The sequence below is a fragment of the Manis pentadactyla genome, chromosome X, assembly GCF_030020395.1.
Source record: "Manis pentadactyla isolate mManPen7 chromosome X, mManPen7.hap1, whole genome shotgun sequence".
Lineage (NCBI taxonomy): Eukaryota > Metazoa > Chordata > Mammalia > Pholidota > Manidae > Manis > Manis pentadactyla.
Genome location: NC_080038.1, coordinates 1,263,180 through 1,285,257, shown reverse-complemented (window position 1 = coordinate 1,285,257; position 22,078 = coordinate 1,263,180). Strand labels below are relative to the sequence as shown.

Genomic DNA, 22,078 nt, shown 5'->3' with positions numbered 1-22,078 from the left:
GCAAACCCATGAGAGGTCCCAAGACTCGTGCAAGACTACCCTAATGAGTGTCTGCCACAGAGACTGCAGAATGCGGACATATTTTCCAATCCTCACTGAAAAATGAGTAATGAACATTCCACTTATTCTTCCTAGTGACCAACAGGTACTTGCTCCTTCTCATGTCATGCAGAAAGCGCGGAGGGGATCCCAAGATAAGAAATGAACAACAGTATGGCGCCACATCAGCGTTTCCACATCACGGGAAGAAAAAATGCCCGTACAGAAAATGGGACTTTTGCAAACTGCGTTTATTTTTCTCCTTTGAAAGAAGCCATACTCGTAGCGGAACAATCCCGACAAGGATTCTTGGCTTAGAGGGAGGCAAGGCTCAAGGATGGAGAGAAGCTTAAAAGGCAGAAGAACTCTCAGCCTGAGAAGATGCACGCTAAAAGGGCATCCTGAAGTCACATTACGAAGGCAGCGGGCACACAGTAGGTGCACACTGCTCACAAACAAACCCCGAGCAGGTAAACTTAGAACAAAGGGGAAGGAAACACTCACTGCCTTGCCCCACAGCCTGTAATCTTACGAATGTCATTACCGCTGGAGGTGGCGAATGCTAAAAAGATAAATATATGAAACTGTTCAAGAACTGAAGAGGGATTTTTCCACTTTCAGCAATTGGCAGAGAGCGACTTGTTTCATAGTAGGTCTCCTGCCAAAAACAGCTAAAAAAGTGGAGCACGTGTGTGCGCGTGTGCACACACACACACACACACACACTTATTAAATGAATACATCAGGCACATACTTCCCCTCCAGGCTGTAGCCGGGAACCTCAGCACAGGTCAGCAGGACTATGATGCTGAGGATCTCACAGATGGTAACATATCCAGGGGGCACCCTCTGTACACCACAAGCGTTCAGGTGGGCAACCACCGAACGGAATATTTCCAGAAATGGCTCTGCCAAGACTTGACAAGCACCTAAACTGGCTCACCTACACTTAATGTCATCTCACACATGCAAACTAAAACCAGAAGGAGGTGCCCCACATGCTCGCGGGCCCTCTGACTGGAAGTCCCGTGCCCTGCTACGGGGGCAACTACCTGCAAATCCTTGGCAGAAATGTACTGAACAGGAAGGGTACCCACGCATACCCTTTGATCTAGCCGCCATGCCATATAACCCCCCTGGAAATGCATGTCCAGGGCAATAAAATGCACTCACAAGGTTCTTCCTGGCAGGGTTATCTGTGTCAGCTCAAACTATAAAGGTCCATCCAGAGAAACATTAATCAATAAACTGTTTTCATACAATTTCACGACATGTGGCTCATGAGAAGGAAGTACTGATTTATTTGGTAAGACAGATGTCACAAACACGTCACATGAAAGAAGCCAGACCTCACAGAACATGTCATAGGGTTCCACTCATAAAGAGCAGAAAATCACTCACAAAGAAACGTACTGGTCGAAGTCCGGATAGCGGGTCCTGGCATCTGGGAGGGGGCATGGCACCTTTGCGGGTGACTTTCTGGGTCTGGATTGGGGCTATTTGTTTTTCACTCTAAAACTCCATCAAGGTTGTCTACTTATTACGTGTGTCCCTTTTTGTAGGTACACTATCCTTCAACAGAAAGTCCTATTAAAAATAAAGATGTACGGTGTGTGAACCATAGTAAAAACAGCCGATAACTTCCAAAAACTGACGGGCATCTCTGCTCTTTCCTTGACTACATTTCTCTACCAAGGACTGCAAGACAAAACCCTCAGCTGAGAAGAGAATACATTGCAAATACATTTCCCTGATGCATTCATTTATATGGCAATATGGCAAGTAAATAGATATTCAGCTTTATTTTTCAAAAAGCAGAGACCTAGTCACAGGCATTATCATCATCATTATATGTACATCGTCATTATATGTACTATTTGGAATAAAAATCCAAGGATCAGGATCCACCTTGTCTATGTCATGAAGAATTATGTAAATAATCTTTTTCTTTTTTTTTTTTTTTTGGACTGGGGTTCTAGCTCCCCAAATTCAGGAACCCTTAGTCCATACGTCGTTGGCTGGCTAGTTATGGAGCGGTGAGGCCGTGTAGTCAATTGCAGAGACGACTGTGGTGGGTGTGAAATAAGGCAACTACTGTAGGTGCTGCAAAAGTACCCCACCTTTTAAAAATGGGAATGACCACCGTTTTTGGAGAAACACACTCATCACAAAATATTCAGGCCACAGAGATTTTTTTTCACGTGCACCATCACAGCCCACCGTGGTGAGCAATGTGCATGAGGAGAGCTGGTGAAAAGGTGCAAGGATGGTTAGAGCAGACACCCCAAAAGACTCTTCCTTGTTTGTGCTCTTTTTATGTCGTCAAGGTTTGTAATATCGAGCTGTGGGCTGCAAACCTAGCTACCCCTGGTGTTTAGGGTTCAGGGGGTGTTCATGCATTCTACTGAGTCACCACCAGCCCTTTCCCTTAGCCGCCATCCCTGAGCTCACTCCCTGACTGTCTCCTCCTCTCCAGGAACACCCAGAGGGGCTCACAGCCCTGTGCCCCTGAGCTCCTCCGTGTCTGAGACGTGGCCCTGGACACACAGGTGAGCTCGGCTGCATGTTGGGCGCCTGAGTCCCACCTTCCCATCATGATTAAACATTTCCATCAATAAGCCCGAGGCCAGCTCCCTTCGTCCTGCACGCCTTCCACTGAGGTATAAATGAAGCCCCAAGAGAGCCCACAATAAGCAAGTAAATAGTTCTTTTGAACTGGGTGTGAAGAATACTGTACCGATGAAACTGAAGGACTCTTTGCATTGTGTGCATGGTTCTGGTTCTTGTGAGGTGGGCACAGACGCAGCTGGAACCACAAGATTATAGTCGCCCAGTGGGTTTCTGCCTTAGAGTCTATGCAAAATCTCTGTTTGCACTGGAGTCCTTAATTCTGAGGACCTGGGATAATCCCACGAGCGGCCCAAGGACCTGGGATACCCACTTATTGCTGAAAGAAAGTGCTCGTCCTTGGTAATGAGACGGTGTGCACATGGTCAAGAACAGGTTATCATCCCTGATTTGAAGAAAAATCCACACATGAAAAATTCCTTTTAAAGGATTCTTATTCAGACAAAATTTGGGCCCCAGTTTGGAAACTGCTAATATGAAATGAGGAACACCATGAAATGATGGAATATGAGTAACATTCAATGACCAGGGATTCAGAAAGACGGTCTGTGTACGCATCAGGGTTTTGCAGAGAAGCAGAGCCGACAGTGTGCATACTGATTTCCAGAAACAGGCTTATTACAGGAATCAGCTCACACAACTAGGGAGGCTGAGAACTCCCACAATCTGCCGTCTACAAAGTAGAAACCAAGGACATTTGCAGACGTCACTCATTGGGAGTCCAAAGACCCAAGGCCCAGGAGGGCCAGTGTCTGAGGGCGGAAGCCGGCATGTCCTACCTCCAGAACTGAGAGCGAATTTCCCTTCCCCTGCCCTTCTGCTCTATTCAGGCCTTCCGCTGGTCAGATGTGGCCCAGCCACGCTGGGGAGGCCACCTGCTTTACTCAGGCTCCTAATTCACATGCTAGGCTTGCCCAGAAACATCCTTACAGACACACCCAGAAAGAATGTTTTCCCAGCAATCTGGACATCCCCTGACCCAGCCAACTTGACGTGCAAAATGAACCCTCATCACTGGTTTCCTGAGGGCTACTCAGGAGAGTCGAACTGCCCACTAAACATTTGGTGGGAAGGCTGATCTCTCATAAAGACCCCGTTGCGGGCGTAGGTCCTCATGGCAGAAGACGGAGCAGCCCTACATTCTCTAAGAGCTTAACTGACAGATTCTTCACATTCTTGGAACAGGCAGATGCCCTTTATTTAACTCACAAGAGGCACTTGCCAGTGGCCAGATCCAGGCAATGGGGGACTCAGACTACAGCAGGAAGAACGAAAAACTACGAGAAGCTCATTTTTCTACTACCTCTGTCTTCGCTCTACAAACCCGAGGGTTTTTCAGTTGGTTTGCATTCATGGGAAGCCACAACTTAAAAATTATTAATGCATGAAGTTGCCTGGACCTATCTATCCCATATTATACAATAAGGTGGAGGGTGCCTTCCTTAAAAACGTTTGCTAAAACTGAATCACTGGTTGTTTATGATCAACAAGAGACAGCTGTCCAAGATCAAGAGGAACTAATACAGAAAAAAAGCGACTTCAATCCAATTCCCAAATCCATCCTCAGCGATGAACTCTAAAGTCTTGCGAGAAACTAGGAGACCAAAAATGCCTTTGAATGTGACGATTTATAATGAGAAATCTCTAAACACCAGGCATTCATCCAAGTATTTTCTCAGAAATCCTAGATGGAGAAATGACAACCTCATTGAGTATTTTCTGTTTTGCAAAGGAGGTGCATTTTTGTCTTCTCTGAGGGTGGAATCCTGCAGACCCAGACGTACTTGGCATGACCGTGTGGGACATACTAATCCATTCAAGTCAGATTCAAGGCCAGGAGTCTGGCAAAACCTCTCCCAATGCAGAGCCACATGGGCTGGCAGCTGAGTTTGAGGGAGAATGAAAGCCTTGCCATTTGAACCTGAATGAACCCCAGTATCTAGAGACCAAACACCTGTTCTCCACGTATTCATTTCCTTCAGCTGCTGTAACAAATGACCACAAACTGTGTGTTCTGAAGCAATGCAGACTGATAATCTTACACTTCTGGAGGTCAGAAGTCCCACAACAGTCTCCCTGCACTAAATCAAGTTGTGGGTACGGCGGGGTCCTCCTGAAGGCTTCCGGGGAAAATGTGTGCCCTTTCCCGCTGGTCTGGAGGGTGCCTCGTGCCTGGGCTCCTGGCCACCCTCCATCTTCAAAGCCAGGGTCATCTCCTTATCTCAAGGTCCTTAATTACACTTCTAACAATCTTGTTTCTCCATCAATAACGTGGATGGGATTAGGATGTAGGATATTTTCGGGGAGAGGGACATCACTGGGTCTGCTGCCACATGTAATTGTGCAGTGATCTAACTCAACAAGGCCTGGATGCCAGTGCAAACTGAAGGGGGTCCCCACTTCATGTCCCCCACCCCCAGGAGCCCAGGAAGCAGGCTCACTGAGCTGTCCAGGAGGGAGCCGGTATCTGATTCTCTTTCACACCTGTGTGTGGGGCAGTTACTTACGTCTTCCACGTGGCATTCTTCAGGTGAGGGTGGGGCCTCCTTCTCTACCATCACCTGCTCCAAAGGACCCTCAGCAGGACGAGGCTGGCTGAACTCCGCTGCTGATTTTGCACACGTCTCCCCGGCACTGGGCACTGAATTTGCACACAGCTCTCCAGCACCGGGTGCCAAATCTGCACACGGCACCCCCACGCCACCGAGGCCCACCTGTACAAAAAGTAGATGCTCATGATGAATCCATCGCACCTTTGTGCTGATAAAAACTCATCAAGAAACAACGTTTCCTGGGACCTAATTTCAACAGCTCTTTTGCAAGGCAGATGTACCCATATTAAATCAACTGCAGAATCTTCACTCTTTTGCACGTTCAGGGTTATCCTCCTGTATTTTAAGAATCCCTTGAGTGTTTATCCACCAGTTAAAAAAATCCTCTTCAGAAAGTTCCTCCCTTCGCCATTGCGGTGGAGGATTTAAAGTGGAAAACGTCTGCTTGAACGACGTCGTAATAAATCATCTGTAGCCACTTACTGGGAGTGGCTCTCGCTGATGGAGGTGGCTCATTTAAAATATCTATTCATGCATCAGTCCTGTAAATCACAGCACCATGTCAGCTCATTAAGCACTCACTATTAGGAGAATGCACCCCCCTACCCAAAAAAAGAACGGCTTTCTTTACGGTATCATTCTCCATGAAACACAGTATGTGGACCCGAGAGGGGTCGTATCTGAAGAAAATACACTCAGTGTTGACATGGAGAGCTTTCCCCCTGTTCTCAACTCTCGGTTTCGAAGGGAATCGTCCTCTTACCGGGTGTCGTGGAGATGCATGTTCTTGCTCATCCTGGATACTTTTGAAGAGAGGCAGAATGCCATGGTGGTAGATTTCCCACCAGAGGCTGAGAAAGGGCAGCTGGTGCTCGTGGACCAACCCATAGCCCTCCTCCAAAACCGAGCCAGTCTGGGGATTGTACTTGTACTTCCAAGGTTTCATGGACCCCAAAAAGTGCACTACCTTTGCGCTAGAACCGAATCTGAGAAGGAAACACAAAGGATTCCTCTTTCCCCTTGGAAGTGGTCAGACACACACAGAAACATCCAACTGAGACTCATCACAGACAAGCAGCAGGTAAAGACTAGTCAAGTGGGTTACTGACCATCAGGTAACTATTACTCCCTTGACTTGCAGTTATTTTGGTTAAACGGAATTGTTTAAACAATCCAGGTTTGCAGGGTTTCATTTTCTGTCTACCAAGAACCATAATCATAACCCATTGTGATATTCCCCCAAACAGTAAGAACAAATCAGGACTCTTATAAAAACAGGCAGGACAGGAGCCCATATCATCTCCTTAAAATGATAGAAACCCAAAAAATAGGTATTATAGTAGATACTGCAAACCAGAGAACTGGCTTCTTTTACCAGATTGTGGCTTTTCACTTCTCAACATCTTACTTTCCATTATCACCACTCCTGCCACCTATAAACCTTTACTCAGATTTTTTTTCAGTATTTCCCGCCCATGAAACTTAAAAAGCACATTCACGCTGTATATCTATCTTCTGCATGAACCTCTGTGGCTTATACATTAAGAAGGATATGTTATTTTCACTCCCCAGAAACCAAATTCTGCCTCCTTTGGGGCAATACGACCCCTGTTAAAAATGCATGCTCTTGACGTCTTCACTCCCTAGATTCTTCTCAGATTTTCTATTTTCATTTATAACATCACCAACAGCAACGGATCACAAACATTTTAGTCCTAAAACCTCTCAACATTCTCAGAACTCACAGAGAGCCCAGGGCTCAGTTCCTGTCGATTTGGTCTGTACATGCAGACCACGGCAGGAATTCAAACAGAGATTAGAAAATGTGCACAGCGACTCACTAAAAAAAATTAAGCCATTATGTTAACATTAATTCCATATTTTTTTCATGAAAAATAACAGTATTTTTCCCAAAAAAAAATGGGAAAAGAGTGTCATTGTCCATCCTGAGAGAGACAGCTGTCCCTCACAACTATCTGCATAACATATACATCATTTGATAATGTCCTGGAATTTCTGTAAAATGCCTTTGTGCTCTTACCAGAAAATGAGAGTGAACACAGAAAATAGCACCTTAAAGTTATTTTTTTAAGTCATTTTGACTGTGTACACACTTGAAAGTGATACAGGAACCCCTGGGGGTTCCCCAGACCACACGTTGGAAACCACCACCATTAAGACTAGCTGCCTAGACTACCCATAATTCAAAGCAAACACGGGATGATCTCATTTTTTGGTTTTTTTCCCAAACTTACTGTTTGAAAGCGGGGCTGTAGGTGTACGCCGTGTTACTGCTCAAGTTATAGATGAATGGCAGGTGTTTGTGGATATCTGACGTTGACCAGCTACTGAAGAAACTATTCAGTAAGCCTTGATCTGCCCCTAAATAATTAACAAACACCCAAAGGGTTAATCAAGTGCAGTGCAAGATGTGTTTGAAGGGTCTGAGATAGATATTTCCATATAAGATCACAAATTACATTTCTCCTCTCTGTACACAAAAACATTATCATCTCAAAAGTGACTAATAACCCACACCATGAGTTTAAAAAGCACATATTCTCCCCAAAATTCTCCAGCAGTAACCCAAACAATTAATAATAAAACCACATATGGTCTTCAAAATTTCCCACTCCCCCTCTGGTGAAATCTCTTGGGCAGCAACAATGACTTTTGAACCATTTTTGCCAGGTTCTTTAACTCCTCGCCCTTTTACCCAATTCTTCATGGATCTGGTATTGCCTTTTGCATCCTACAAATTCTAGCACTTTCCCCATCTATGAATGCCCCATTTGGGCAAATATTTGGCTCCTGGTTGGCTCACTTTAATTCTTCCCTTTGTTCTGATTGGCCAATGAGGGTGTGCATCTGATTTTGTAAATAAAGTTTCATCGAAACACAGTCCTTGTTCATTTTTTACATCCTGACATTGGCTGTTTTCACTTTACAATGTGCAACAGAGACCCAGTGGCCCAGGATGCTGAAATATTTATTATCTGGGTTAGAGAAAGGTTTGCCTATTCCTTCAGGGTGATCAGGATTGCAGGGGTCGTTTTTTTCTACCCATTGACGATATTTTCAACGGTTCCCTCTGTTACACACTTACTTACTAACTTGTTCATTCATTCCTGTCGCCCTGCCTCACCTTACCCCTCCGTCCCCATCGCTGACTTGGAGTCACCATTCACAGACACGGGGGAAATGAGGACGAGGCAGGGGCCTGGGTACTGGGAACAGCCCCGTTCTCTTTTGCTGATTCCCAGCTTCCCCTCACCTACCATCAAAGCTGCCGTGGTCGGTGGCATGCCGCAGCAGGAGGCCATGTGTCTCAAGGGACGGTTGGAAGACAAACACACCACTATTGAAGCAATCCGGCCATCCGGGATCCGGGGCTGCCGAAAACTCTCCCCTATCAAACAGCTCATCGATATTGGCCAGCACCTAAACAGAGCACAGGGGGGTCCTGGGACAATGCTCACCTTTGTATGCATGGGAGACGTGTACAAGATTCAGCACAGACCACACGATGGCCTGATGGGTGACCTGGGACCAATTTTCCAAGCGCCTTTTCTTTTAGGCTTATGTTCAAGCATGCGTGAGAAGGTGCTCTGATTTATTTCAAGTGATTGAATTAACACTGTCTCAAAGACTAGATTATCTTCTCTTAAGGTTTGTAAGATCCTGCATGGAACTTCCTTCATTGTATATCCTTTAGTCTAGCAAATGTGATCAATGAACTATGGAAATCCATAAACAGAGAGGTTTGAGGGTCAATATAATGGAATCGGTAGTCTTCCCGAGCTTGACTACTCACTGCAGGGCCCTCCAACACCTATTGGCTTTCTAAATCATGCTCTGTTTGGAAGAAGAGAAACATTACTCTGATTACATGATTGCTCATATTTTCCTCTGCATCTCTCCATCTTCCTATAGAGAGGCTTTTGCACAGTCAGGACCATCTGGAATGGATCGTTCATGCTCTAATTTCATTTTACATTTTGACTTTCCGATGGCTGTTTGTGGAACGGGCCATCGTGGGCTCCTATTCTGCAAGTCACTGCCCCAAAGGACAGTTGGGGGATACCACACCTTCAGAAGCCAGGTGTACCAGTCCCATCAGGACTATATAATTCAATATACAATTAAGGCAACATTTTTTTCTAATCACTCTATTTTGCGTAGATGAAAGGGTGTGACTATAAAGCCTTTCTGGGAGAGAAACAAGCCTTCATATTTATTTCTGCGAGTCCTCAGCAGGGTCTAGAGCAATGCTAGTGGGATGCCATTCCTGAGTCTGACAGGCTGAAGGTTGACGTTGGCGACAGAGATGCATGTCACGCGTGGGACTCTACCAGCAAGAGCTAGCAGGCTGCTTAAGGAGGGTGAGGCATGGTCTTTGAGGAGTTCCTTATCAAGCAGAGGGTCTGGTCCTCACCATCACCCTGTACTCACCAGAGTGTCTGCATCCAGGAAGACACACTTGCTATAATGGGTGAGGGTCCAACAGTGAAGTTTGGTCAGGGTGACTCCAAGCTCAGGTCTCCTCAGAAAGGCCAAGTGGATGTAGTCTGCACTCTCTATCAGGTTCACCTCAATTACTTCATCAAACACCTTCGAGAGGATAACCCTGCAGAAGACATATGCCCAACGAGAACACGAGAACATTCAACAGAGAACGCGCCACCCCTTCAAGAGGACACCCCTTTCCTGCTCATGGAATACGGATCCAAATCCCCATTAAGCTCATTATAGTTTCATGTCCAGGCTTCATTTTTTCTGTGTGCTTTGCACACCCTTCACCCATGCTCAAAACTCATGTGAACTCAAGAAGCATGACATACTGAGCAGTCTTAAGGTAGACTGATTTGCATCATCTCTTAGGAAAGTATTTTCTATTTGCAAACTACATGGGCAGTGAGGACTGAACATGGGTCAGGTGGGAACTCATAGACGTCCACTTAATTCCTATTGATTTTTACTTTGTGTATTCAAAACATACATTGTTAGTTGCGTACAAGTTTGAGACTCACATTTTGAAAGATTAATAACCCTTGGGTCAAAATGAAATGCACCTCTGCTCCGTTTCAGTTTTTTAATTTTTATTGTTGGTCAAATTCTACTTCATCATAGCCTGCCTGGCATTATCTTGCTATGCCAGAAAATTAAGAAGGTGCTAGAAAAAGGATGAGGACATATCAAAAGGGTACAGGGAACCAACCAGAAGGGGCTTCCAGTGGCAAAGCTCAAGCAATTTGTGCAAGAAAACTAGTAAACTCAAAGCATAAAATGAATATTTATGGGTCCATATTAATATAATGGAATAAATAAGTAAATGGGGAAAAAGGAACACCTCTCCCTTACAGAAGAATTCCAAGTCATAAATGTAGAAATAATGAGGGAAATAGCAAATCACCATTAGGCAAATACCACTAACTGTTGCAGTCAAGATTCACCAATAGATGCTAAAATCAACGGGTAAAGGTTCTGAGGAGAAACAGCATGTTTTTGTAGTCTCAAAGTGTCTCCCCCAAGATATTCATCAGGTACAAACACAAAAAATTCTACCTTTCCAGTGACGAATTCCCATAGATAACACCTTATTCGACCGAGCAAGGTTAAGGTCACCAATAACAACACAGAAACGGGACTTCCTCCCTGAGAACATGTACTGAAAAAGGTTCACCACTCCTGAGGATTTTTCTTTTTTGCCAAAAATACATAGCCTCAATATAATCATGAGAAAACACTGGACAAATCCAAGTTGAAAGTCATTCTATGAAACAACTGACCAGTATGTTTTGAAAATGTCAAGGTCATGACACCTAAGGAAAGAAGGAAGAATTTTCATTGATTAAGCAACTACAGTCGTCATGACAACCATTGGAATGTGGGGTCCTGGACTGGATGGAATCATACAATATCACATGCATCCTTTAATCCTTTATTCTCAACACTTTTGCAGTTGTTTAAGCTGTTTTTGGATTTTATGTTTATTTTCCCATGGCGAAAGTCTCTCTCAAGAGGAATTTTTAATGTACGATCATTGATACATTTCAATGGAATCCCTCACCGTTATTTTCTTTCTTACATTTGTCATGCTTTCTTCTGCTTTGTAATCCTTTCCCACCTTCCATTGCATGGATTAGATTTTTTTCTATTCCATGCATTTTCCATGAATGCACAATTTTGAAAGCTGTGCATATCCTTTCCAGTCTTCTGGTGGTAACCATCCTTAAACTGTCAACACACATATTTGAACTTATTTTCTATCAAATACAAAGATAGTGATCATCTTTATCTTCACTCCAAAGAAGACAGGAACATCACCGTACGTCCCCTTCTCTCCCATACCCACCTCTCATGTCAAGTGGTATTTCCAGATTACTTTCACAATTATGCACCAATGCATTTACAATTAAGTCTAACGTTCACTTATTTATTTGTTTAGTGCTGATTCTTGTACACAAGTTCTTTCTTGGAAGCATATTTCATTTTGCTTGCATACATCCTCAAGTAATTTTTTCTTTAAGGTCCTTAGCAGGTAATACTTTTGAGTTTTTGCATATTTAAAACGTCTTTAGTTTGCTTTCAAATTACATTCATCTGGCCAAATACAGAAATCTCATTTCTAAATTAGTTTGCCTCAGAACTTTGGGGCATCAATGATCGCAACCAGACTGGTAATAAAATGCATGTAGGATGTTTTCTTCATTTTTGGTGCTTTGAAATACTACCTCTTTGTATCAATGCTCCTGTTTCCTTCATTCATTCTGCTCAACACTCAAGGGATCCACTCCAACTGAAACCCATTCTCAGAGCTGAAATATGAATGAGTCATTTCCTCTAATCCACTGTTTTATTCCTTTTGACGTTCCTATTATAAGGCAGGTGTTGCAGCTTCTGGGCCCATCTTTTCAATCCTTTAGTAGCTTTTTGACTTGTACTCTACAATTATTTGTGCCTTTAGGAAGTACTATTCATCACTAGCTTCTCCCGCTATCTACCCAGTTATTTCCAGAATTTATGGCATCCTTGTGGTCGTATAAAAACTGGGGCAGCGGAGGTGGAGGGCAAGAGAAATTTCACTCTGTGTTGCTACAAATAGCCCTGTGATTCACAGCCTTAAATCCTTTTGTTCAGCCCTGCTTGCTCCCCTAAAATAAACTCCTGGAAGTAGATTTAACTTTCACAAATACAATTTGTTTGACACTAAGAGCATAAGCTGGTAGACTGGCTTCTCTGCAGAAGGATTACCACAGTCTAGAAGAGTGGTGGTCTCCCAACACCCAAGCCCCTGGTCATTTCTGGTGATGGGTCGCTGCTTATCTTCTGCATGACCGCACCATCGGTCATGGCTCCTCAACCCTCCCCTGGACTACCACGTATGTACCGGGTCCTCTAAAATCTCAATTAGCTCTACGGCAGTGAACCTGGCCCATATGATAGGTCCTGAATGCTTCAAAGTTCATCTCACACAGATTGAAAGGCCGAAGAAAATTATCGGTGACAGCCTGTCCTGACCTTGAGTAGACAGGCATCGAAGGAGAGACTTGTATGTTTTTTTCTGGGGTAGTTTTGGCTTTATTGGGACGGTTGTATGAAAAAAAATATATAACTTCCCTACTCGTCATCACTGAGGGGGGATGGATGGGTCGGTAGAAGACCGCAGAAGGGTCCCCCCAGGGATGTATGTGTACCCACAGGGTCAGCTTTCCCAGCTCGGGATCTGCTGGAGTTTCTGGTCTCACTCTGAAGGCCAGTGGCCCGGACAAAGGGGAAGATGCACTCCAGCTAAATGTGTTTTCTTCTTTTATTTCTCTTTGGGACCAGAAGCACATGTGTGTCAGACAAAAGGAGATACATGTTAAGTATCAATTAGTTGGAGATACTTTTAAGACAATGGGTCATAACCAATGTAGCTGGAGTCTAAGCACATCCCTTGACGTCAGTCAACAAGGTGTGCCCCCAAAACACTAATATTTGAGAAGATATTTGCCAGCCTAACTGGTCATAAATAGTATGGAATAAGTGTTTACTTTTTTTTGTGTTTTTACCACTGTTGTATTCGTCTGTCCATCTATGTTTGGTTTTGTAAGAGTTCTTTGAATATGATATGAACAACCCCCTCCCCATGATAAATGTTGGGGATGAGTTCCCTAGTTTCTTTGCTTTACCGTCTGCTTTTATATAAACCGTTCCTGACCTACGGCATGGTGGGATGCTTTAATTTAAGATGGGCTGTCCAGGGTTCAGATGAACAAAGCATATCCTTCTTTGTCAGTGTCTGGAGACGTCTGTCATTATCACAACTGCAAGGAGGGTTGAGGGGTACTGATCCTACTGGCATCTGGGGGTGGAGACCAGGGAGGCTGCTTAACACCCCAGGGTGCACAGGATGCCCACCCCACAGCCATCCAGCCCCAGATGTCAGCAGTGCTGAGGTTGAGCAGCCCTGATCAATTATTGACTCCTAAGACTTTTTGGTGTTTTAATATTTCACACCTTTACATTTATAACCTCTCTGGAATTCATTTTGGTAGATGTTCAACTTTTATATTAAAATGATCATATCACTGACTTGGCATTTATTTATTTACTATAGGATGAGAGTTGTCCTAAAGTTGTGGATATTCTGTGCTTGCGGGGGGGAGGTTTTCTCATTTATACATAAACACATTCAAACCTGAAAATCCAGTTTGGGTACCAAGATAACAACAGGGTCTTAAAGCAAATTAACATTCATTTTTTTTTTCCCTAGGCTCTGAAATATTTCTTATCATATGGAAATGAAGTCACTGTGGCCAATCTAATAGAACTTCCCTTATAAGTGCCCAGACTCAGGAACAGATAAGACTTTGACAACATTCTCAGCTCCTCCGGTGGGAACGCAACTCATCAGCAGAACATTTCTACTTGTTCTGATGTCAACGTGGGTCATATGAATTTCTCGAGAAGGATCAAGTGTTCCATCAATACTTTCCATATTGTTAGAGAAGCATCCTATATACTATTTGCTTTTAAATTTAAATTGCATCCAAGTGGCTACCTTTTTCATTTTCCTTGTGTACAGCTGTCGTTTTACTTATCAAAGGTTTATTCTTAAATAATCCATCTCTGGAATGTCTTGTTCTCAATGATTAGTTTTTGGTTCTTTCCTTTGTGAATTTCTTCCTTCTGTCTGCCTTATGTATTTTTTTGTTTGTTTGTTTTAATTTAAACATTTTGAACTGGATAATTTCTTTACTGACTTTCATTTTTCTTTCCCGCATCACTCTAGTTGGGTTCCCTTGGGATTTTACAGGTTCCGGTCATATTGTGATTTTTAAATAGCACGTAATTCACGCTTTCATTCATTCACTTATCAAGTAATGTAGGGGGACAATCTCTGATTCACAATGTCCGAGGAGGCCACTGTTTTTTGTATTTTGTTGTTTTTAGTTTTAGTTTTGTTATTCACGTCCAGGTTTATTACATTGTAATCAAAGAATATGCCACTCAATTTCTGCTGCAAGTAATATATTTAATGTCTCCTTGTACCATTAGCATAAAATCAATTTTTCTAAGTGATCCACAGTTGATGAGAGAAAATATATTATTCTTCTCAGAGTCACATCGAAATCTTTACCGGGACAGCTTTACAAATTTTCTTCAACACATATATTTATGTTTTGTTTTTCGGTGTGCGTGTTTTCTCATTCTTCCTGAAACCCATTTTCTCTGGTATTTCTTCAACTCAGGAAATTTCCTTCAAATACATCTTTGTTTTTGACATAATGTCATTTGCTCGGAGCTTTTCATCATTTACATTTCTGTTTCAGAGCTTCCTTCACCATAAACTTCTCCTCAAATACTGGAAAGTACCTTATATTTTCCATCTGACAAGGATCCTATAATTATTTATTTATAATAATTCTATATTGATAAAAATCATTTATATGACATCTTTTTTTTTTAAATCTCTATCATAATTTTTCATTTAGACATTTGCTTTGCATCAAAAAATTATGTAATCACTTCATATTTTATTATATTCTATTATAATATTCTATTATAAAATCCACAGGGCAGATTTTAAGTTTCTCTAAAAGGCTTAATTATTAATCAGTTTGGTTTTCACTTTCTCATACCGTTGCCGCGTCTCATTCCATTTCTATTTCACACTGCCGACCATCTGCAGCTCCGTCTGCTGTCCTATCTCACTTTTTATCCACAAATCCAAGGCACTGACTCTTTTTCACAAATACGCTCTTTCCAAGAACTGGAGGGGAATGATGCTACCTGAACTTGGACACTGTGTCTGCAGGCTCCCTGCTCATTTTTATTTTTCTGTGCATTTACCCTAAACCAGAAATAGGGTCCCCCCCACCACACGGTTCTTCAGGAGTAGGTTCTGGTTCTCCCAGAAACTGCCTAGTTGGGACCAGAATTCCCCTTAGAAATCACAGCCCTGCGAGCTGGCCACGGCACCCTGACACCCTCATTTCATGATTCAGCAAAGGCAAGGGCAGGAAGCCCCTCCAGGTGAATTCCCCTGTCTTCCCACTGACCTTGGACCAAGTCACATTCTCTTCTCATGGGACGTAGGGGACACAGTGGGGCACTGGGGACAAGAAATTCCAGGGCAAGCCAGGTTCTGAGCTTGGCTACATTGTACTTAACATGCATTCAAAGAACCACAGAATCCCCCCCCGCCAGGACCCCCCAGGCCAGCCACGAACACCTCGGCACATCTTCACAGGGAAATATGCAACTGAGGGACAGACACTCGAGGAAGCAGAAAGCCACTTGACACACACTGGAAGACCCTACAGAGCCAGGCGTGAGGTCCTATGCCTTTCAGCCTGACACCCTTAACTTAGGTTATAATAGTTGCTTTTCCAAGTTAGCTCCTACCCCTGAAAATTAACTTCTGAATTTTTGCAGTGGACACAATGAGCAGGAACCGTACACAATATTTGTAAGTATTCTGAAGTCCCTCACGCCTGGTGACAGATTTCCCTATGTCAGTAATGACTGCACAGTATAGGTGTTTCTATCACAAGAGGAACCCCTGGGGTACATGGACATCTTACCTGAGCAGGCTGGACACCTGAGGGGTAATCAGCACCACCAGCTTTCGGGTGGCCGTATGGTTCCTGAGTGACTGCCCCAGGACCAGGGCCCCCTGGCAGTAGACGTCATTGGTGGCCAGTGTGACAAACGCTTGGTCAGACACTGTAGATAGAGAGACACCACCATGGTTACACTCCTGACTCACGCTTACAATTTCCCGCAATACCACGCAAATGCATAGCCAAGATGCCCTAATTTCTTTTGCATTCAAGTCTTCAAAACGCACTCCAAATATTCGAATCGCAGGTGGAAAGACAGCAAGTGGTGGAGGGATTGTACGAATTACAAAGAAGATGCTCTCCTAAGCTGAGCAATATGGTGCTCTACGGGGAAGCAGCCAAGCCTGTTAATTAAATTCTACACAAACCCGTGCCTGGAAAAACATCAACTCGAGGACAGATGAGGCCGAGGGGACAGCAGACGGAAAGCTGTATTGTTTCATTAACCAAAATGTTCTCTGTGTCCTCATATCTCAAGGGAGAAGATGAAACTCTGACAGCGGATCCAATTTATGGCAATTTCAATTGTGTAAGTGCACACTCATGACCTTAACTCTTACAGACGCTTTTAACCTATTCAATTCTTGGGCCCTTAAGAGCTTGTTGCCAGGATCAAGCAACCCGTGCCTGGTGCAGGCAACTGAGCTGCCCACAGAAATTAAAATGCGCAGCAGGCAGCCCGGGGCCCAGGACACACAGACCTCAGTTCTCAAACACCAGCGTGTCCTGCCGTCCAGGCCACCGTGCTCTCCCGGGGCAGCTGCTTGCACAGCAAGGCTTAAAGACTCACATGTGCGCAAAATAGAACACGACAGATGTAAGCTTCCCAGGCCTGCTTTCCTGCGGCTGACTCCTCGACCTGTACATTCCACTGGGGTAAATTCCAAAATGCGCCTGTTGCAACGGGCTCCTGTCTGCAAGCTCTTGCTCTCCTTTTTGTCTTTTTCTTGGCTTCAGGATATTAGAATTCCTGGCACTTACACTGTGAGTTGACTATTGCAGAGTAAACTCAAGTTTGCAGCCCTAAAGGTATCTATTATTCTATTCATCTGTTCTCTATTACCTAATCCATTCATCCCTATCTATCTATCTATCTATCTATCTATCTATCTATCTATCTATCTATCTATCTATCTATCTATCTATCTGCCTATATATCTAGCTAGCTATCCATCCATCCAATCCATTCTTTCTCTATGTATCTATGTCTCTCATCAATCTATCCATTCTCTATTCTATCCACCCAACCATCTACCTTGTACATATGTATGTATGTATCTCTTTGATCCATTCATTCCCTATCTATCCATCCATCCACATCTATCCATCTGTCTGTCTATCTATCTAGTCCATCCATCCCGTCTCATCTCTCTACACATCGATTACCTGTCTAGCATCTATTTATCTGTATTATCCATCTGTCTAGTTTTTTTTTAAACAACTGACTTAAAACAACACAGCATTCAGTCTCTAGGGACACAAATAGTATTTGTAGAAATATGAAAACTAAAATAACAATCTTATGGAAGGGATGAGAGGTGGACTTTTGCCACAAGGAGCTGAGGGTCAGGAGACCCCTAGGTGGATGTGTCTGAGAAAGTCAGGGTGGGAACAGAGACTGGAGTCCTCAGACATGACAAGAGAAGACAGGGACCAGAACGGACCCCAGAAGACCAGCCCTGTGCACAACGTGGGCCTAGGAGTCCAGCCCCCAGGATGGACAGACATAAGTGTCTGTTGTTTAAGGCACCCCATCTATGGACCATGTTTAGGGTCCCTAGTAAACACAACGGGGCATTAAACTGAGGAAGGAGATCTAGCCTCGTGGCGCCCACCATGAAGAAGGGAGCATCGTGGTCACCCACTGACCCCTGATGGTCTAATTTCACAATCCACAGCCTTTCTTAGCCTGAGACGCCAGTTTTCATCTGTCTCTGTTTCAACTGTCTCTGTTTTTCATATTAGGCAATTTGGGTGGGATGCCCCTCTAAGAAAAAAACCCCAGCAGAGCTTTAGGAAGCATTGTTATTATTATTAAGTATTTAGTTCGATATTCCTGAAAAGAGCACTAAGTGCTTTCTGCCTGGGAAGTAATGCACTGATGTTACCCCCTTCACACTGGACCATTCCTGTCATGTATCTTCCAGCGTGAGATGCAGCCCACGTTGTACCAAAGAACTTATACCCGATGCTCTAGATTTGTTCGGACTCAATGTTGTGGCTAAAAATGGGCTTCCTTCACTGGAGAGGCATCAAACCAGAGACCAGAACAATAGAACACGTGGGTGAGGTATTCCCTCCCAACTGCAAGGAGCAGTGGATTTCAAGGCAGCAGCTGGTGACGGTCCAGCCGTCCGTCTTCAGATGCCTTGTGGCCTTGCTTTTAAGACATTACCAGTGACCACGTTTGGGGGTGACATCAGAGACATCCACTCCTATCCCAGGCCACTGCATTTACAGGTTGTCTTTGCATACAACATGCACCAGGGTGGGACCATGGGCATCAGAATAGAGAAGGAAAATCCCAAGCCAAAAATTAAAAAAGAAATAGATATTCTTGCAAAATCAAGTCCAGCCTGAACACTGCGATGGCTGAGAGTTTCATAATGCATCTGGGGGTTCTACCTCTGGTCCCCCACTCAACCCATCTTCCAACTATCCCCTAAAACACAGAGGCAGCTTCCTCTGCTGCCCATCCTCTTTTACTGGAAAGTGGCTTTTTGTTTCCTGCACAGCGTTGAGTCCGCTCACTGGGTCTTCCAGGATATTCCCGGGGCGATGCAGTGGTGTTTGAATGAGTGTCCCTCGCTGAATGCTGCCATTATCCAGCCCCTGCAGCTTTGGGGGAAATGGGGTTTTCGGTCTCAGTAGCTGTAAACCTCTCCCTGGAACAGGAAAACTTTTCTGCTTCTGCCCTGGACAGCATCTGACCAGGCCACCACAGGAGAAACCACATGCTCAGTGCCTGCCCCAGCGATTTGCTTTCTGAGGCCAGAGACGAGGAAAATGACTCAGTTTGGGCTCAGCCTGTTGCCAGCTCCCTCCTCTAAATAAAACGTAACCCGTCTAAAAAACAAGGTCCTCGGGAACGATCAGGTCTGGCTGGTCTGGAGCTGCTCAGACGTGTCTTGATGATCAGAGTGGGACGGGCACCTTTCCCGTGTGGATGTTATACGTCATCCATATGTTTCTAAGCCTCTGAAGTCAATGCTCTGACACTGATGGCCACAAACCCCAAGGCAGGCGGACAGGACCACATCTGAGCTCTGTGGGGCCAGGCTTTGCCCTAAGTCCCAGCCACCCCGCCATCCCAGCCCTGCAGCCCTGCTGGCAGTCAACCCCAGAACTTTATTGGAAAAACAAATGACTCCTGTGGTCTGAATTCAGGAGGCCAGAAAACACTGTCTTTCTAGAGTCCTAGGGGCACAAACACACCATCTGTCTCCACCACACTATTTCTCAGAAACTAGTCCACTGAAGCCCCTAGGGCTAATTTAATCGGAAGAAAATTATAAGGTGGCAGTGCCCCCCTGACCGTGCTATAAACTGCCTGCACCCCACTGCTGAGACTCACCCACATTTCCAAAGGCAAAGGGAGATGCCAGTCTCTCCCACCCAGGGAGCCACCCAGGAGGCAAAGAACAGGAAACCAGGGGTTTGGGGGGATCGGGTGGGCAAAGGGGGGGTCTCCCCTGATCCGACGACCTCACAATGTGCCGGCAGGAGGAACAGGGACAGGGCACACCCACCCACTCACCCGGCATGGTTCGAGGCTCTGCGCGCGGTGGGCACCAACAGGGCGTGCGCCTGGGCGCAGTGGGCGGACACTCCGCTCCCAGCTGGGCCTAGCAGAGACGTCCTCTCCAGGGACCCAGCAGATTTCCAGGCCTGCGGGCGACAGCGTTTCTGACACCCATGGCTGCAGCTCCAGTCTGCCGCCCCCCCCAACTACTGGCCCCTAGTCACCTGGACCCCTCTGAACCCCGGCCGCCTCCACGACCCCTGCGCCCTGCACCTCCTCGTCGGCGTTGCAGGGCGGTCTCTGTCCCCCCGGCAGGCTCCCCTCAACCTCCTGCCCGCCCCACAGTCACCAGCCACCTCGCTGCGTCTCGGTCACACCTTTACCAGCCCAGCGTCCTGCGGCCCTGCCGCGCCCAGAGCTCCGCGCCGGCTCTGCGGTACTCCCTGCCCCCGCCGGGCGCCCCTCGGCTTCCTACCCGCCCCCGGGTCCTCTGCGGACCGCCGCACCCCGCCCGTCCTGGGCGCAGGGCAGCCTCGGCCCCCACCCCGGGCCCCGCTGCGCCGCAGGGCCTGCGCGCGCCCCACAGCTCGGTGCCCTCCGCACCTCCCTCCCGATCCCGCAGCCCCCGACCCCCTGTGTCCCCCACACGTCCTCCGCGTCTGGGCAGCCGCCAACCCCGTGTCTCCCGCCGCCTCCTGCGCCCCCAGCCCGGTGTCTCCCGCGCCTCCTGCGCCCCCAGCCCGGAGTCTCCCGCCGCCTCCTGCGCCCCCAGCCCGGTGTCTCCCGCCGCCTCCTGCGCCCCCAGCCCCGTGTCTCCCGCGCCTCCTGCGCCCCCAGCCCCGTGTCTCCCGCCCCCTCCTGCGCCCCCAGCCCCGAGTCTCCCGCGTCTCCTGCGCCCCCAGCCCCGTGTCTCCCGCGCCTCCTGCGCCCCCAGCCCCGTGTCTCCCGCCCCCTCCTGCGCCCCCAGCCCCGAGTCTCCCGCGTCTCCCGCGCCTCCTGCGCCCCCAGCCCGGAGTCTCCCGCGCCTCCTGCGCCCCCAGCCCCGAGTCTCCCGCGTCTCCTGCGCCCCCAGCTCCGTGTCTCCCCCCCTCCTGCGCCCCCAGCCCAGAGTCTCCCGCCCCCTCCTGCGCCCCCAGCCCAGAGTCTCCCGCCCCCTCCTGCGCCCCCAGCCCCGAGTCTCCCGCGCCTCCTGCGCCCCCTTCGCAGCCCCCTACCCCCCGTGCCCCCACGCCCCGGGGGCCAAGGGGCTCAGCCGGCGCCCCCCTCCGCGGCCCCCCGCAGCCCCGCTCCCGCCGCACCTCCGGAGCCGTGGGCGGCTCGGGCCCGGCCGGCGCAGGGAGGCCCCGCGGGCGGCGCGCAGCGATTGGCCGCCCGCCGGAAGCCCGGCCCCTCCCCGCCCCGCCGCCGGGCGCGGGTCTCCGCCACCGCCCCGCCCGCCACGCCTGCGCGCCGGGGCCCCCCTGGCTACCGGGAGGGAGACGCTGGGGGGCGCGGGAGCGCGCGCCTCGGGCTTCGCGCGATTCACCTTTAACCCGCCGGCCCCAAAGCAAATGTTTGCCGCGGGCTCACCGGCCGGGCGCGAGGCCAGCGTTGCAAACCCCGCCTCGGGCCGGGAGGGACCCCCGCCGGGCACAAACCCTGGGCGGTGCAGCCTCGGCTGCTGCATGCGAGCAGGGGCGGGCGAGCGCGGGCGCACACGTGTGTCCGTGCGGGGATGCGGGTGCACGCGAGAGCGAGTGAGCAGGCGACGGCGCGGACGCAGGAGTGTGTGCGAGTGTCCACGCGTGCAGGCAAGAGGGAATGCGCCGGCAGGTGCGCCCAGGGGAAAAACGGTCTCCCGGCCTTTGGCGTGCAAGCCCCTTCTGAACCTGCAGAGCCCCAGTGCCGCAGGTAAGGGGCCTGCCAGGGTCCCCCTGCTGATACGGAGTCTAAAATCAGGGCCCCCAAGCCCGGAGCTAGCAGGGCCTTTTGGGGGGAAGGCCAAAGGGGCCATTCTTGGGGGCTGA

General features: G+C 47.3%; 2 protein-coding genes across 6 annotated transcripts in view; one reads left to right on the top strand and one right to left on the bottom strand.

The window, feature by feature from the left end:
* The window catches only part of LOC118935960 (glycogenin-2), a 26,839-nt gene extending 6,291 nt beyond the window's left edge, over positions 1-20,548 (bottom strand). For 3 of the 5 annotated variants that reach the window (XM_036932655.2, XM_036932656.2, XM_036932657.2), the window contains exons 1-7: positions 20,088-20,411; positions 16,292-16,433; positions 9,672-9,846; positions 8,498-8,660; positions 7,475-7,601; positions 5,983-6,205; positions 5,175-5,381 (exon numbers count right to left, since the gene is read on the bottom strand). In XM_036932655.2, the coding sequence (XP_036788550.2) occupies positions 5,175-5,381; positions 5,983-6,205; positions 7,475-7,601; positions 8,498-8,660; positions 9,672-9,846; positions 16,292-16,433; positions 20,088-20,094 (1,044 nt within the window). In that variant the 5' untranslated portion in view covers positions 20,095-20,411. Of the gene's footprint in view, positions 1-5,174; positions 5,382-5,982; positions 6,206-7,474; positions 7,602-8,497; positions 8,661-9,671; positions 9,847-16,291; positions 16,434-20,087; positions 20,412-20,449 lie in introns of those variants that run through there. The other 2 variants (XM_036932654.2, XM_036932659.2) reach the window with 2 other exon arrangements.
* Positions 20,246-22,078, top strand: LOC130681989 (uncharacterized). The gene has a single exon (XM_057495977.1). The coding sequence runs from the start codon at positions 20,246-20,248 to the stop codon at positions 22,076-22,078; it is 1,833 nt and encodes a 610-aa protein (XP_057351960.1).